This window comes from Talpa occidentalis, unplaced genomic scaffold (genome assembly GCF_014898055.3).
Source record: "Talpa occidentalis isolate TD23 unplaced genomic scaffold, MPIMG_talOcc4v2.1 talOcc4.11, whole genome shotgun sequence".
Classification (NCBI taxonomy): Eukaryota; Metazoa; Chordata; class Mammalia; order Eulipotyphla; family Talpidae; genus Talpa; species Talpa occidentalis.
In genome coordinates, this window is record NW_023601104.1 from 71,672,971 (window position 1) to 71,688,623 (window position 15,653).

Below are 15,653 nucleotides of genomic sequence, written 5' to 3' on the forward strand. Positions count from 1 at the left end.
CTTATACTTGGAAGCTGTTGAGAGAGCCGACTTAAATGTTACCACCACATAACAAAAAAGGGTAACTAATGTGAAGGGGATGGAATTATTAACTAACCTTATTGTTAGATAAGATAGCTGAGTCAGTATTTTTTTAATATTGTAAGTGACAAGTTTCACTACCTGCAAATTACTAGCAACATTTATTTCAATTTTTCTCTTAATTTCACCTCTTCAGGTGTAATATAGCAAGAGGTTACATGCTCAAGGTATCACATATATTTGTATCAAATCACCACTACATACAACTTAAATAAAACTATCCTATATGTCGGTGATATCTTTTTTTTTTTTAAGATTTATTTATTTATTTATACACGCACTGGGTACAGTCAGAAGCGCAGGAGGGCGAGAGAATCCACCAGAACCAGAGCGGGGAGCAGAGCAGGCAAAAGGGCCGAAGTACACTGCTGAGGGGAGCAGTGGGCGGCGGGAGAGGTCTGCGCACCATGCGGGACCCTCCTCTGGTGGCCGGGGAGCAGCCGGGGATCCAACCAGCGCCGCAGAGGCTGCAGGCAGCCCTGCAACCCAGAGCTCAACTGCTGCGCCACCGGGAGGCCCATGTCAGTGATATCTTAAAGTGTTGCAGAAATAAATTCTAGCCTTTCATCCAGGCAGGGGAAGAACAAGTGGTACTTCAGGAATGGTGAGGTCAGGAAAGCTTTCTTACTCATGCATGAGGTCCCAGACCTGGGTAGTCCCAAGAGGTCTGAGCACTGGTCTAGAGACAAAGAGTTTCTTTTATGCATAACCACTTTACACTGATAAAGTTGGTTAGTTAGCATACAAATTCTTGACACAGGGAAAGGGGAAGGACACAGATCTTCCAGGATGGCCTGGGAGATCAATCAGCCTAGCAGGCTGCCAGACCCTGTTTAGATATGCTTATTAAGGAAGCAAACTTGTTATTTACTTTACATTTCCAGGTCTATGACAGGGAAAGATTTCTTTTTCCTAGCAGTTCCCTTTCAAAAGCAGTGGGAAGAACTAAACAAAGTAAACTGAATATTTTATCGTGAGAACTACACTGGGATGACTGTATGATACCACCTTTGTAACCTCAGCAAATACAAAAACCCAGACTTCTCCACCAGAGAAGAGGGACCCTAGGGAAAATCCTCACGAACATCCCAGCTGCCTGCGCCGCCAGTCTTGTTCCCCAAACAAACCCTGCATCCTATTTCTTGGGCATGGACGGTGTGCCCCCTTGGTGGTCTCTGGGCATCAGGTCATCAGGTCGTGCTGTTAGGGGAAAGAATGTTCTGAGCTAATCCCATACAGGCTTTGTGGACTCCACCCTCACTCCAGACCAAAGCTATCAGGACAGTGGGAAAGACAAATCCTGTCACCACCAAAGGGAAGGTGGCTGGGACCTGAGGGTGCAGTTAAGCAGCCAGGGTTGGTATAAAAAACCAAACACGTGGGCCTTGGGGTCTCGCTCTGTCGCTCGCCTCCTGACTTCATGGCTCCTGGCCCGCGGCCAGCTCTCAGAGCGCCATTTGGGATTCCAGATCTGTGGATCCGGTAGAACACATTTAAAACTTTGTCTCCCACTTTTCTCCCTGAGCTGTACATTTCCTCATTTGCCCTTCCCTTGTAAATAAACCTTCTATTAACCTTTCGTGTGTGCCTGCAGTAGAGTATTGATAAGTCCTTTTAAGCGCAAGGGTGAGGACCCACAGTCAGGCACCCCGTTTTGTATCGGGGCTGTCCTATAACAGAACCACCTTTGTAACCTCAGCAAATGCAAGAACCCAGACTTCTCCACCAGAGAAGTGGGACCTTCGGGACAATCCTCACGAACATCCCAGCTGCCCGCGCCGCCAGTCCCATTCCCCAAACAAACGCCCCATCCTATTTCTTGGGCATGGTCGCCCACTAGGAGCAGTGTGTGCCCTAGGTGGTCTCTGGGCATCAGGTTGTGCTGTTAGGGGGAAATGATGTCTTGAGCTAATCCCATACAGGCTTTGTGGACCCCAACCCCACTCCAGACCAAAGCCATCAGGACATTGGGAAAGACAAATCCCATCACCACCAAAGGGAGGGTGGCTGGGACCTGAGGGTGGAGTTGGGCAGCCAGGTTGGATATAAAAACCAAACACGTGGGCCTTGGGCTGGCTCGCTGTCGCTGGCCTCCTGGCTTCAGGGCTCCTGCCATCAGCCAGCTCTCAGAGCGCCATTTGGGATTCCTGATCGGCGGATCGGGTAGGACTTATTTAAAACTTTGTCTCCCACTTTTCTCCCAGAGCTGTACATTTCCTCATTCCCCCTTCCCTTGTAAATAACCCTTCTATGAACCTTTCGCGTGTGCCTGCAGTAGAGCATTGATAAGTCCTTTTAAGCGCGCGGGTGAGGACCCACAGTCAGGCACCCCGTTTTGTATCGGGGCTGCTCTACAACAGTGCGAGGTCCCCGACTGCTGCCCAGCCTCACACCCCCGCCTGGGCTCTGCCAACACCTGAGGAGCCGCGCGCCCCGGCTCAGCCTCCCCTCCAGCCAGCTGGGTTTCAGCCCTGGCAGGGCATCAGCGCCCGGGGAAGTGCTTAAGTTTCGAGCGCCAACCACAAAACTGGAGGGGGGGGGTCCCCACACCAGCCTGACAGCGCCGGTGGGCGGCAAATGCGGAAGTCTCCCTAACTCGACCCCCCACACCCCCCGCCTGAGCAGGGCCGCAGCAGTCTGGGGGGGCCCCGCGGCCTCCGTGGCGGGCGCTAGTCCCCACAGCGCCCGGGGGTGCGGAGACGCGCCCCACTCCCGCGCCCGCGAAACTGCTCTCCCGCGAGACCGCCCCTCGGCTCCGGAGCGGCCCCGCCCGCGAAGGGCTGGAAGGGAGGCCCGCGTCCTCCGCCAGTTCCCGGCGCCCAGCAGGCGCGACCTGCAACGGCGGCTCCCACCAGCCAATCACGCCCGCCAGCCGCTCCCCGCCCAGCCTACCCCGAGGCCGCGGCGAAGAACCGTCTCCACTTCCCCGCGCTCCGCGGCCTTCCGGACGGCGCACGCGCATCCCCACCCCCGTGGGGGTCGGACGCGCCGGGGAGGAGACGCGCACGCGCAGTGGCTTGAGATCCCCGGGTGGTCTGTTAGCACGTGGGTTGGGTTGTCCCGCGCGGCTGTGCAGGGAATCGAACCTCACTTTTGCAGGTGTCCATCGTGGGCAGCGGACTAAAAAAGGCCATGGCGCCGGCGGAAATCCTGAACGGGAAGGTGGTCTCTGCGTAAGCACCTGTCATTGTTATTAGGGAGTGTGGGGCTGCGGGAGAGGAGTCTGAACAGGGAGGGGGGCCCCGTGGACCCCTTGGCGGGAGGGACGCTTGCAGCTGGGGTACGGCGAACGGGCGAGGAGGGAGGAGGTTGTACTGAGACTGAAGACTGGGCTGATCCCGTGCTGCCAAAGACGGTAGCCCCAGGCACAGTCTGCGTTTGCACGGGAATTGGTGACTGCCCTCTGGCCTGTATTTATGAGGCAAGTTTTTTAATCGGCCCGCTGTGCTCCCCAAAGTGCAGAGGATGATTCTCTGCTAGAAGAGAATTCTCTGCTAGAGGCTTCCAGCAACACAGCAATCGGAACTCAGACTTAACTTTACCTCTTCTATAATTTGGTGGTAAGGGGTCAGAGTGACGAGACTTGACAAGGTTACAAGATTAGTGACAGAGGGTCTCCTTTTAGCTCATAACGTTTTCTTTTTCTTTTAAAAAAAGGTTTATTTATTTATGCATACAAGAGCCAGGGTACAGGCCAGAGATGCAGGGGGTGAGAGGATTCACCAGAGACAGAGTGGGGAGCAGAACAGGTAGACTGACTGAAATACACGGCTGAGGGGAGCAGCGGGTGAGTCAGGCTGCCTAGCCCTGTGGATTGAGCCCTGGGCAGCCCGGGATCGAATTCCTGCTGCAGAAGGTACGGATTGCTTTGTAGTGCGGTGCTTAACCCCTTGCTCCACCAAGGAGGCCCTAGCCCCTAACGTTTTCTAAAATGCTAGTCTTTTGCTAAGTAGAACCCAATGAACTTTTACTTTTCCTTCAATTTCATCTTCTCCAACAGCATCTCCCTGCCCTGACCATGGTTACTTAATAGTTTGGCTCCTGAGTCCTGAGAGCATTCTGTATTCCATTTGACCTCTACCTGTTCTACCCTTACAGGAGCTCTGAATATTCATTAGTGGATGTTATTGCCAAACATAATCCCAGGAAGTAACACTTCTATTTTTTATTGGGAAGGTGACTAGTGGGGAAAGATGAGAGTAACAGAGGGAAGAATATATTTTATGTGACCCTCCTGGTGGCTGCTGTTAGGTTCTTTGACCTCACCAGTTATCTATTAAACTGCTGTAAGTGACAGCAGTAATTCTCCTTTGAACAATATCCTATAACTTTGTGGGTGAAGGTTTTTTGAGGGAATTAGAATGTCATCTGTGTTAAAACTTCCACTGGGGTAAAATAATTGTTTCCTAAAAGGTAAAGTTGGTGAACAAAGGTAAGAGATAAATTAGATGGTAGTGCATCTTCCATTTTGGTGAGGCAGAACCTAAGTCTTTTAGACTAGAAATCACAATACTTGTAGCTACCTCCTTTTCAACCTGTGGTTTGCTGTGCTACATTGTTTCTTCTGCTGGATCTTCCTTTTTTGTTTGCTTATATTCAAATCTACTCCCTTTACCAATAGCCATATATGTATATATACACAGACACAAATATGTACGTGTGGGTATGAAGTCTTTTAGAAAGACTGGTAAAGATAATTTAGGTTTGCTTGTTGACAGGCTGCAGAAAATAGGTAGGCTGCTCCCTGAATAGGCTTTGGTTGAGTGGAGACCAAGTTAAATATATTTGTAAGCTCCATAAGGGCATTGTCTTTTTTTGTCCATATTCAAAACACCTAGAAACCTCTAACACCTTAGTAGTGGTATTGTGGCATTTAAGGAAATTAAAAGCCTTAATGTTAGCTTTTCTGCGCTAACATTTCCTCAGATGTAACATAAACTGTCTAGGACATTGATTTGTTAGGAGAATTAAATGATAAGAGCATTTAGAATTGTCCCTAGCAGGTAAGTATTCAGTACATGTTAGCTGCATTAATGAGTAACAATTAGTTACAGCGTATGTGGATAATTGGTTCATTTATTTTTTGGCCAGTGATAGCTAGTTTGAAATCTTTTTCAGTGGTTCTCGACATTAATTGCACATTAAATCACTTAGGGAGCTTTTTATTTTTATTTTTATTTCAATACAAATACAAACCAAAAATAAAAAAAATGCACCTGTCATGAGTTTATAACTCAATGAACTTTTCACAACTGAACTTATCTAATAACTGGCACCCAGATCAAGAAATGAGATTATTGGCATACTAGTAGCCCCCCTCTTACCTGCATCCAGAACCATCCCTCACAAAGGTAATTAATATCAGATTTCTAACACTAGATTAGTGCTGCCTGCTTTTGAATTTTATATAAATAACAGATACTGTATAAATACTTCTGTGTCTAGCTTCTTTCAGTCAACATTGTGTTGCAGATTCCATGTTGCTTGTATGTATAGGTTATTTAGTCTCATTATTTTATTATATGGATATGCCACTGCATATTCATGGACATGTAGTTTTCTACTTGTTGGTGATTATATAGTACTGCTATGTGCATTTTTAAAAAAAATTATTTATTTTTGCATAGAGAAACTGGGGTCTAGGCCAGAGGTGCAGGGGTGGGGATGAGAGCATTCACCAGAGACAGAGTAGGGAGCAGAACAGGTGGATTTACTGAGATACACTGTAAGGGGAGCAGACAAGAGAGGTCTGCTGTGCCATATGTGGGTTAGCTCCCTGACCAGGGATTGAACTCAGGCGGTAGTGATGATAGCACTGAGACTTAACCCCTAGGCCACCAGGGAGGCCCCTGCTAAGTACACTCTTTTACATATCTTTTGGTGGAATATATAACATGTACGCTTCTATTGGTTACATATTGAAGAGTAGAATTGTGTAGTAATAGAACATGTGTGATCAGTTTTAGAAGTTGCCCAATATTTCCAAGGTAGTTTTACCAATTCAGACTCATAGGATGATTTTGAAAAATACCTATTTTTAGTGCCCACACCAGATTGATTGAATTGAAATTACTAGCAATAAGCCACTGGACTCAAATATTTTAAAAAACTTTTAAAAATTCTTTATGATTCTAATGCATGTTAAGGTTGAGAATCATTTACCTAAAGTCTTAAATTTAAATCCATTTCTCATCATTGAAGAACAGTATGGCAGTGATTTGGCCACAGGTATTGGAAACATTGTTTGGATAATGTGTCTGACTATGGAAACATTTTTTTGGAAAAGGCTTCCAGGAACCCAAAGGGTCTCTCAGGTACCGAAAGGGTCTCTCTGGCCAGCTTGCTCAGAATTAATGTACCCCTTTTACAGTGCCTGTTGTTGAGTATCAGTTTCTACTAACAAGGCATAAAAGACTATTAAGACTAGGATTCTTTTTGCTTACAGATGATTTTTCTTTAATATGCTTATAAAGTGACTTGTTCAGAGGCTGCCATATCTTGGCACTTTGGCCAGGATAGCTTGACCCCAGCAGCTGATACTGTTCACAGTTCCTCAGAGAGAATTCTAGAAGGGGAGACAACCTGTTTGGCTCATGAGGTAATACAGTTCCCAGCTCCTCTGCTGAGGCTTCTGGAGGCAGCTGACCCTTCAGCCATGGCCCAGGGGACTCTGAACTAGAAGGTGTTTCTTACCCCTTAAGTAGGTTGAGCTGAAGGTAGAGTCTCTGGGCTGTGTGTCCCCACTTTTCCTCTTTTGCTTGGCCAAGGTCACTTGAAAGATAAGTGAGCTTCTTACATTGTAGCCTGGCTTCTGGAGTTCCTAGAGAGGGTCTCTCATTCCACAAATTCTCAGGTTAGCTTTCTCAGTTGCTACCAACTGTTGGATCTATCTGGGGACAAACTTGCAAGCCTTCAAGTGTCCTAGACAGTTTCTTCCCTGAATTATAAAATCTCTTACTTGCTGGGAAGAATAGGACAGGGGATTCAACCTCCAGGCCTTCTCTCCTCCTTGGGCATCCAGGATTAGGACTGGCAGTTCCAACCCTTTAATAATATGGTTTTTTCCTCCTGACTCTTGACCCACATCCTTAAATGCTTCCCCAAAACCACATTCACCTAAAAAAAGACATCTTTATCACTCTCAACACTTAGGAAATTCCAAAGCTTTAGGGATTTGTGAGCCATAGTGAGTGACTTGCTCAAGAGTTCCAAGACTAGTGACAGACTCAGTGTATTTTCCTTCCTCCCCAAAGACTTGTCTGTCTGTCCCTTGCTTCCAGGAGTTGCAAACTTTTATCTAATGACTTATGCTCTCCCTGTGAGGAGATAGACGATCTGATTAATCTGTTTGGGAGATACCAAAACAATACTCTTCAGAAAGTCATTTCAAGGTGATAGTCCAATTTTGATTGGCTGGAGACAAGTCAAACCTTGCTTTGTTAGCTAAGCTTTTCTTTTTCCTTGAAAAGTTATTTCCCTCAAGCCAAAGCAGGAGAGGTACAGCTTTGGGTTGCTGGCATTTCTGTGAATGGTTTTGCCAGAACCTGTCAGAAACCTATCTCATTGCCTTGCATGACTTAACTTAATAACTGATCTTTTGTTTTGGCGTTGGTGCCCAAGTATTAGTCCTTATTTAGTAAGAGATATTTTAGACCTGAGTATTCTACCTGAAGTACTTTAGTCTTATCTAGAAGCAGAAAGCTAAGATCTTTGTGTGGCTTTTCTTATATAAGACATCTTGGCCTGCTCTTCCTCTCTGAGTAGTGACCCTCAGTCTACCACATTCTATACCCTTTTAAAATCCAACCTTCTATGAAACCTCTTTCAACCAGTTCAATCTGGTTTCCTAATGTCATTTTCCCCCTCTACCTCATTGGTTCTCAAACAGAAGGCAGTTTTGCCATCTTTCAGCCCAGGACTCACTTGACAAAGGCACATTTTCACCTTGTCTGGAGTCATATTTGGGAGAGAGGAGTGATTCTGTTCTGTTGACATGTAAAGGTAGAAGCCAGGGAACCCACTAAGTACCCTACATTGCATAGGACAGCCTCACACAACAAAGAATTATCTGGTCCAAGTATCAACAGTACTAAAACAGAGAAACTGATCTAGAAGCTTAAAATAGGTAGTTATTGTACCATTATGTATATGGATTTATGATGACCTTCACTCTCACTAGGAATTTGAGAATTCAATAGAATTTTACATCATTTAGCTATTTTTATGTCATAAATCAGGCAGTTTACCTTTTCCACAGGTATTTGAGAGAGTTTAAGAGAATTGAATGGGAAGTTTTACATTGTAAATTTTCATGGGACATAAAATAGATTCACATTATGCTTTCAGATATATATACATGAAGTACCTGTCCAGTTTAGTAAATATGTGTGCTGAATTATGATCTTAGTTAAATGTTTTATTCTTTAACATAATAGAGAAAGCACTAATAGTAGTTGATTATTTTATGTACTGATACAGCTGTTGCTATTTTACTAGTGATATGTAAAGACAGTTTCAACAAAAAAGGTAATGTTTTTTTTAATTTGACTTAAATAAGTAGAAATTTGAAATATTTATATTTCTTAAAATACTAGGTGGCTTCACAATCACAATTGTTTTTACAAGGAACTACATTTTAAATTTTTTTCAAAAAAAATTTTTTTTTAATTTGAGGTACTTCATATTTCTAAAACTTGTGATGAATAAATATAACATTATGTAATAACATATTATACTTATATAATGGTATTTTATAAAGTATAATAATTTTATATAATAATTGTGTAACAATCTACTTTGCTAGAAAAAACAAAAGAAATTTTTGTCCCTGTTTAGAAAATCTCTCTATGTTGAGATGAACATTCTTGCTTTTTTCCTGATCAGTTACTAAGAGATTCAGCAAAACTGATGGGTGTCCAGGGACATCTAACTGTTAAAAGGAAAAATCTATGTTGTCCCTTATAAGGTTCTTGTCACTCAGGTGCATTAAAGCAAGGTAATAAAAATCTAGGGTACTCAAAGAGTTTTAACAGAAAGAAAGTAAGAGAAAGAAGAATTTCCAATTACAACCTCCCAGTCAAACTCTGAAGTCTCGCATCCCCTTGTGGACAAAAGCCCAGACTGGGTAGCCAAAGTTCAAGAGCAAAGCTGTCAAGATAACTAGAGTCCAGAGTACATACTGGTAGGAACACAAGCTAGGGTTTAGGCAGGTCCCAAAGAAATGGGACAGAGGACTGTTAAAATGTACCATATAAGGGCCACCCTGATGGTGCAGGGGTTAAAGTCTCAGCACTATCAAGTTATCTATCACTAACCCACATGGCGCAGCAGACCTCTCCTGTCTCGCCCACTGCTCCCTCAGCAGTATATTTCAGTAGAACTGCCTGCTCTGCTCCCCACTCTGTCTCTGGTGAATCCCCTTAGCCCCCACACCTCTGGCCTAAACCCCAGTTTTGTATGCATAAATAAATTTTTAAAAAGTCTATTTAAAAAAATGTACCGTATAAGCTAAATCCACCAGTGGGCCAAAAGAACACCTGTCTCTGAAGAACCCACCTGCCAAAATGCTAAAGCCACAAAGAGCAAAGACCAGGAAAATGCTGCTCTTGTTTCTCCCTGTTGTCCACACCTTGGCCACCTTGCTCCTTCCCAGCATCCCCACCATTCAGGAAGTAGTTTGAGCATGCTGGGAGCTGTATCGAGATGTTGCAGTATGGAGACTTAGGGATGGAGTTCAAAGCTCACTGGCTAAATTTGCCAGTGCCACCTCCTCTAACAGCTGATGGCATATTCTGTGGATCTTTTGAGAATTACTCTACGCTTGTGCTCCTTTTGCCTTATGGCAGCTTTATTTTCATCATCTTGATTTCTTAGCCATTTAGCTAAATACCTTTTACTGTGTCCTCTTCCTGTTCAAATAACCTTGTTAGGTGTTTTAGCAATGATTTTTTTCTCAGTCACAAAATGTGAAAATGAAGTCATCATGTTAAATAACAAGTTGGAATTGCAAAGGACCTTTTCAGGCATTTGTAACAGACCTTTAGACCTTGGGCCAAAGAAGTCTGGGTGACTATTTAGGGTTACTAGTCTGACTAGGACTCTTCAGGGTAATGTGACTCTATAGGGAAATGCACCTTTGGTTTTTATTGACTAGGCATTTTAAAAACTATGTGAGTGAAGATAACTTGGAGAAAAATGATAGTAATACAAATCACTCTTGTCCATACACATTCAAGCAAATTTTGACAGGTTGAGATATAAATGATTTCCACCTTATTTTTGTCCCTGAGAAAGGAAAGACAACTCCCACATCGTATTTTAGTTGCCAACAGCAGGGTTTCTCAACCTTGAACACTATTAGCATTTGGACTGGATGTTTTGTTGTGAAAGACTGTCTTGTGTATTGCAGGATATTTAGTTGCATCCCTGGCCTCTACCCACTAGATGCCAGTAGCAACTTAGTAAAAACTACATCTGCTCTGTCTAGTTGACTATAATTATATTTTCTAGTATTTCTCCTTCCAGACCAGAGAAACTAATGGTTTGCTATAACTTTGTATTAATCACATTGAGTAGCACTCTCTTACAGATTTCTCCTATATCAAAATTGAGATATCTCTTCTCTTAGGCTTTTGAGAATGTTGACGGGGTGACTCTGACATGTGTAGTTCTACTATTCTGGGACCCAAGGTTCTGTTTTGATTCCACTTAACCTTGAATCTATCAGGATGGTATATAACTCATAGGCCTAGGATATAAATAGGAGGCTTCTGCAATCAAGGACGTTTCTGATGATTTAGAGGTGTGAAGGATTTGGAAATTGTTCTGTTGTACTTTCTGGAAATAAAGAGCTATAAAAATTAAAGGGTTTTCCACCGTTCATCACTGCTCTTGACTCTGTTGGGACACAGGGGAAATGTTTGCATACCCCTCTGGATTCTAGGTTAGCAAACAACAAAATAAGCTTCTGAGAGATTGAGAAAACAGAGGTTTAATAATAATAGCATGTGTATCTCCTGTATATTTTGGAGAAACCCAGGAGGATTGAGTCACCCATGTACCTTCAGTCACCCCTTTAAATAACCTCAGCTAAGACAAGGAATAGAGGGTAGGACTGATAGTTCTTGCAGAGGTACTTATAAGCAAGGCCGTGGAGATAGATTTACGTTCTATCTTACCTGTGGATCAGAGTTAAAAAGATTAGGTCATCCCAAAAGAATGAGGGTAACTTCCTTAATGAGAGATTTTCCTTCTTCCATGTCAGTGTCTTACAGAAAAGGCAACCTTCACCCAGTCTTCAGAGTCCCTCCTATGAAATAATACTTATGCCAATAAGACATTTTGAGGAGGCAGAGTTTTGCTCCCTTATAGCCCTAAAATAAAGACACAAGGGAGGGAGTGTTAACTTTTCATGTTCTTCATATTCTTCTTTTACAGTTTCTTAACTTCAGGCTTATTGGATACTTGGCTTTCATTATTTTTCTTTTCATTTTAGGATTTTTTGATTAATTGCCAGCGCAGAAAACCAAGGCATGGGGTGGGGGTGGAGGGGAATTTAAGGGATTTGGGTGGCCTCATTATGGCTATCTTGATTTTTTTCCTCATTAGAGGAGAAAATTTTCCACTTATTGCTCTGGTGTTCTGGGCTTGTCTAGTTCTTGCTGGTTGTGGTTTATGTACATTTGGAAATGTCTCATTGCTATTCTGGTCATGTCTCATAAAGAGACCTAAATGTTAACTTTTAAGCAAATCTTTCTAGTTGGAAGAATATCCCTTGCTAATGCAAGGGATAGGATATAGGATATAGGCCTAGGATATAGGCCTTTCCCCTGTTTCTTGGGGAAAGTTTAAGAAAGTCACTGTAACTGATCTCAAACTATAATCCTTTTCTGGAAAAATAAATTGTAAACTTAGACCCATTTAAATTATAGCATAGAAAACAGAACATTTTGCTCTTACCTCTTACTTAACCTACTAGACTGAAATAATATTCTCTGCCCATACCACCTTGTAATATTGGATTTCCGTAGCTTGCTATTTGTTGGGTGTAAGTATTACTTTTGTCTCTGTATTCCTTTTTCAGGTCTTGAATACTCATGTATTCTAGAATCCTTTATAACATTTGGTAAATAAATTCACCTTATCAGTTTGAAATTCGCTCTGTACCTGAAAATATTTGTAATGTTTCACATTTCCAGCATCATTTCACAACCCCCAAAACCTCAGAGTCATCTGTAACCCTGGCATTTTTTGTGCTTCACATTTAATATACTATGTAGAATCCAACCTTTTTGGTTGGGTTTTCTTCTCCATGGATTTTGTGTTAAGGATAACCAGTAGAAAGCTTTGTCTAACACTTTGTGTTAATATAATGGTGGGAGGGAAAGGAGGAGAGTGGAGTCTGGAAACTTGGTCTCCAGAAGAGGCCTTCTCAGTTACTCAAATTCCACATCTGATTATCATGCAGGGGAGCAGCAAAGACTGGGAGCTGCTGGGAGTTTTTGTGGCAGCCTATGAAAACTTGGCAGCTGCAATGTTTCCTGTTCTCATGTGTCAGAGCAGAAGTGACACCTCTGTTCAGGTCAAATCCCAGTTTTAAAAAATCCAATGTTGTGTTAATCCCTCTTTTGAACAATATTATTGTATAGAATATAGATTTTTCTTGACACACAGTGGGGTTATGTCCAAATAAACCCATTGTAAGTTGAAACTATCACAGGGAGAAAAGGCATTTAATTTTCTTAACCTACATTTAATACATTAAACTTCTAAACATTATACCTTAGCCTCACCTACCTTACACATGCACAGAATGCTTACATTAGCCTCCAGTAGGCAAATTAGCACAAGGCTAGATTATTTTACAATAAAATGTTGAATATCTCATGTAACTGAATATTGTACTGAAAGTGAAAAACAGTCTGTAGAGTATGGGTTGTTTACCCTCAAGATCACATGGTTGACAGGGAGCTGTTGCTCTTCAAAATTTGTGTGGTTTCTATTCAGTGCTTATGTTCACACCATCAAAATGTCAAAAAATTGTACATTGAACTGTCATAAACTGGGGTCATCTGATTCATTTGGAAAAACAAAGTCACAAGCTAGATTTAAATTTTTAAGTGTTAGGTATGATTTTGTGTATCAGTTCAAGATTCTTACCATTTATTAGGCAACTCTAATAATCTACTTCCAGGGACTCCAGTGCCTGTTTAGGGTGGGTTTTTTTGAGAATTGGAGCTGGGAGTAACAAAAATAGAAAGAAGGAAGAGGTCTTACTGATGGTAGTATATATTTTTATGTCAAGTGTTGTTAAAATGTGTAGGAGGAAGAAAGGCAAGTGGCAAAACTGGTCCTTCAAGAGTGACAGATCCTGTTCAAGGTCATGACTGTATCATAACTGGGCAAGACTGGGCTATTTTGAATATTTATTTATGAGTGCAATTTAATGTACCTGATATCCTTGTATATTGTTGAGAAGCTGTATTTTGATAAATTTTTTTGTTTGCTTCACAAGAGGCTATACTTTTAACCTTACGTTAAATTTTTTTGTAAGAAAAATTCTTTTGTGAATTAGAACATGCTTTTTAAATACATACTAAATTTTTTTTTGTTAAGATTTTGTTTATGCAAGAACTGGCGTATAGCCAGAGGCGTTGGGAGGTGAGAGGTTTCACCAGAGACAGAGTAGGGAACAGAACAGGCAGAATGACCGAAGTACACTGCTGAGGGGAGCAGCAGGCCAGACAGGAGAGGTCTGCTGCACCATGTGGGTAGCTCCCTAGCCAGCCTGCCAGCCGGCCAACAATCAAACTCATGCTACAGAGGCTGCGGACAGCTTCACTGTGCTGTGCTTAACCCCTTGCGCCACCAGGGAGGCCCTAAATATATACTGAATTTGAAGTAGGAATTCATTTATTATCATTCAGCTTTATGGGGATGCCCTGTGAATATCTTACTTGTGTATGTTGAGTGGAAGGTGTGACTCGAATTCTTTCCTGAAACAGTTTTTGAATAGCAACTAGAGAGTAGAACTGCTGAGAAAGATAAGGATTAGCAGCCTTCCAGAGTGTTGGTAAATATTTTTATTTGTGGGCCTCCTTGGTGGGCAAGGGGTTAAGACACAGCCTATGAAGCTATCTGCAGCACAAGTTCAGTCCCCGGCCGGGGAGCTACCCACATGGTGCAGCAGACCTTTCCGGACTTACCCACTGCTCCCCTCAGTAGTGTATTTCAGTCAATCTGCCTGTTCTGTTCCCCATTCTGCCTCTGGTGAATCCTCTCACCCCCCGTACCTCTGGCCTGTACCCCAGTTCTTGTATGCATAAATAAATAAATCTTTTAAAAATATTTTTTAATTAGTTCGTTCTGTGATTTTGAATGCCATTGAGTAATATGTTTTTAAATGGTTCCCATAGCCTAGAGCCCAGTTTAGGTGTTAGAAATACTTGTAGGCGATAGATCCATGTCTACTTAGGCTTAGAAAATTGATGGGGAGTTCATGATACATCTTATACCAGATAATTTCTTTTCAGTAAAAATGGTTTTAATTTAAAAGAGAAATACCTCTAATAATCCATACTGCTTATTTGTATTTGCAACATTAAATGTTAACTACAACCTTCTCATTTTCTCTAGGCAAATAAGGGAGAAACTGAAAAGCCAAGTCACTCAGATGAGGGAACAAGTACCTGGTTTCACACCAGGCCTGGCAATTTTACAGGTATGATGATAATGTATTTCCATTAATATCCTCTTGCTTAATCTTGTCCTAACAGCACTTAAGACAACTTCGAAACTTTCATTTCTTTATGTGTGTGTGTGTTTCTGTGAAACCTCACATCTCAGTTGTGCTTTGGAGGCTTCTTCCCCTCTCAGCTCAGTTTGTAGATGTTGTTCATAGATGTTGGTATGTCTGGCTTCAGGCTGTTTTCTATGGGTGCTCTGTCCCTAATTCAGTGTTTCTTTCTTTTTTCTTTCTTTCTTTATTTTTTGCATAGAAGAACTGGGGTGCAGGCCAGAGGTGCATTGGGGTGGGGGTGAGAGGATTTACCAGAGACAGAGTGGGAGCAAAACAGGTGCATTTATTGAAATACACTGGTGAGGAGAGCAGCAGGCAAGACAGGAGAGGTCTGCTTGCCTTGTGGGTTAGCTCCCTGGGTGATTGAACTCATGCAGTAGTGATGATAGCGCTGAGACTTAACCCCTAGGCCACCAGGGAGGCCCCTAGTTCAGTGTTCTTGAACTTTGACTTTAGGTCTCCTTTATATGCTTAAAAATGTAGACCTTTAGGAACTTTTTTTATATGGATTTTTATATATATATATTTACATGTACATATATATAGTTTGGTATTCAAGAATCTTTTGAGATGGTCTTAGGGTCTTGCCAAAAGTGAGTGAACTATACTTTAAGAACCATCGCAATTTCATCTGGCCCCAAATATCAATTCAATCTAAACCTGGATTAGGTCAGTAACTCTAAATCTGGATGCTTGGTTTCTGGAGCACATCTTCCTAATCAAATGTCTCCTTATAGTTCCTCATCTTCCTGACACCTAAGGCATTTGCATGCCT

The 15,653-nt window shown here is 42.5% G+C and overlaps 1 protein-coding gene across 1 annotated transcript in view; it reads left to right on the top strand.

Moving 5' to 3' along the window:
• Positions 1-3,015: 3,015 nt before the first annotated feature.
• Positions 3,016-15,653, top strand: part of MTHFD1 (methylenetetrahydrofolate dehydrogenase, cyclohydrolase and formyltetrahydrofolate synthetase 1) — a 54,134-nt gene continuing 41,496 nt past the window's right edge. The window contains exons 1-2 of the mRNA XM_037503489.2: positions 3,016-3,254; positions 14,716-14,800. Coding sequence (XP_037359386.1) covers positions 3,214-3,254; positions 14,716-14,800 — 126 coding nt within the window. The 5' untranslated portion in view covers positions 3,016-3,213. The remainder of the gene's footprint in view (positions 3,255-14,715; positions 14,801-15,653) is intronic.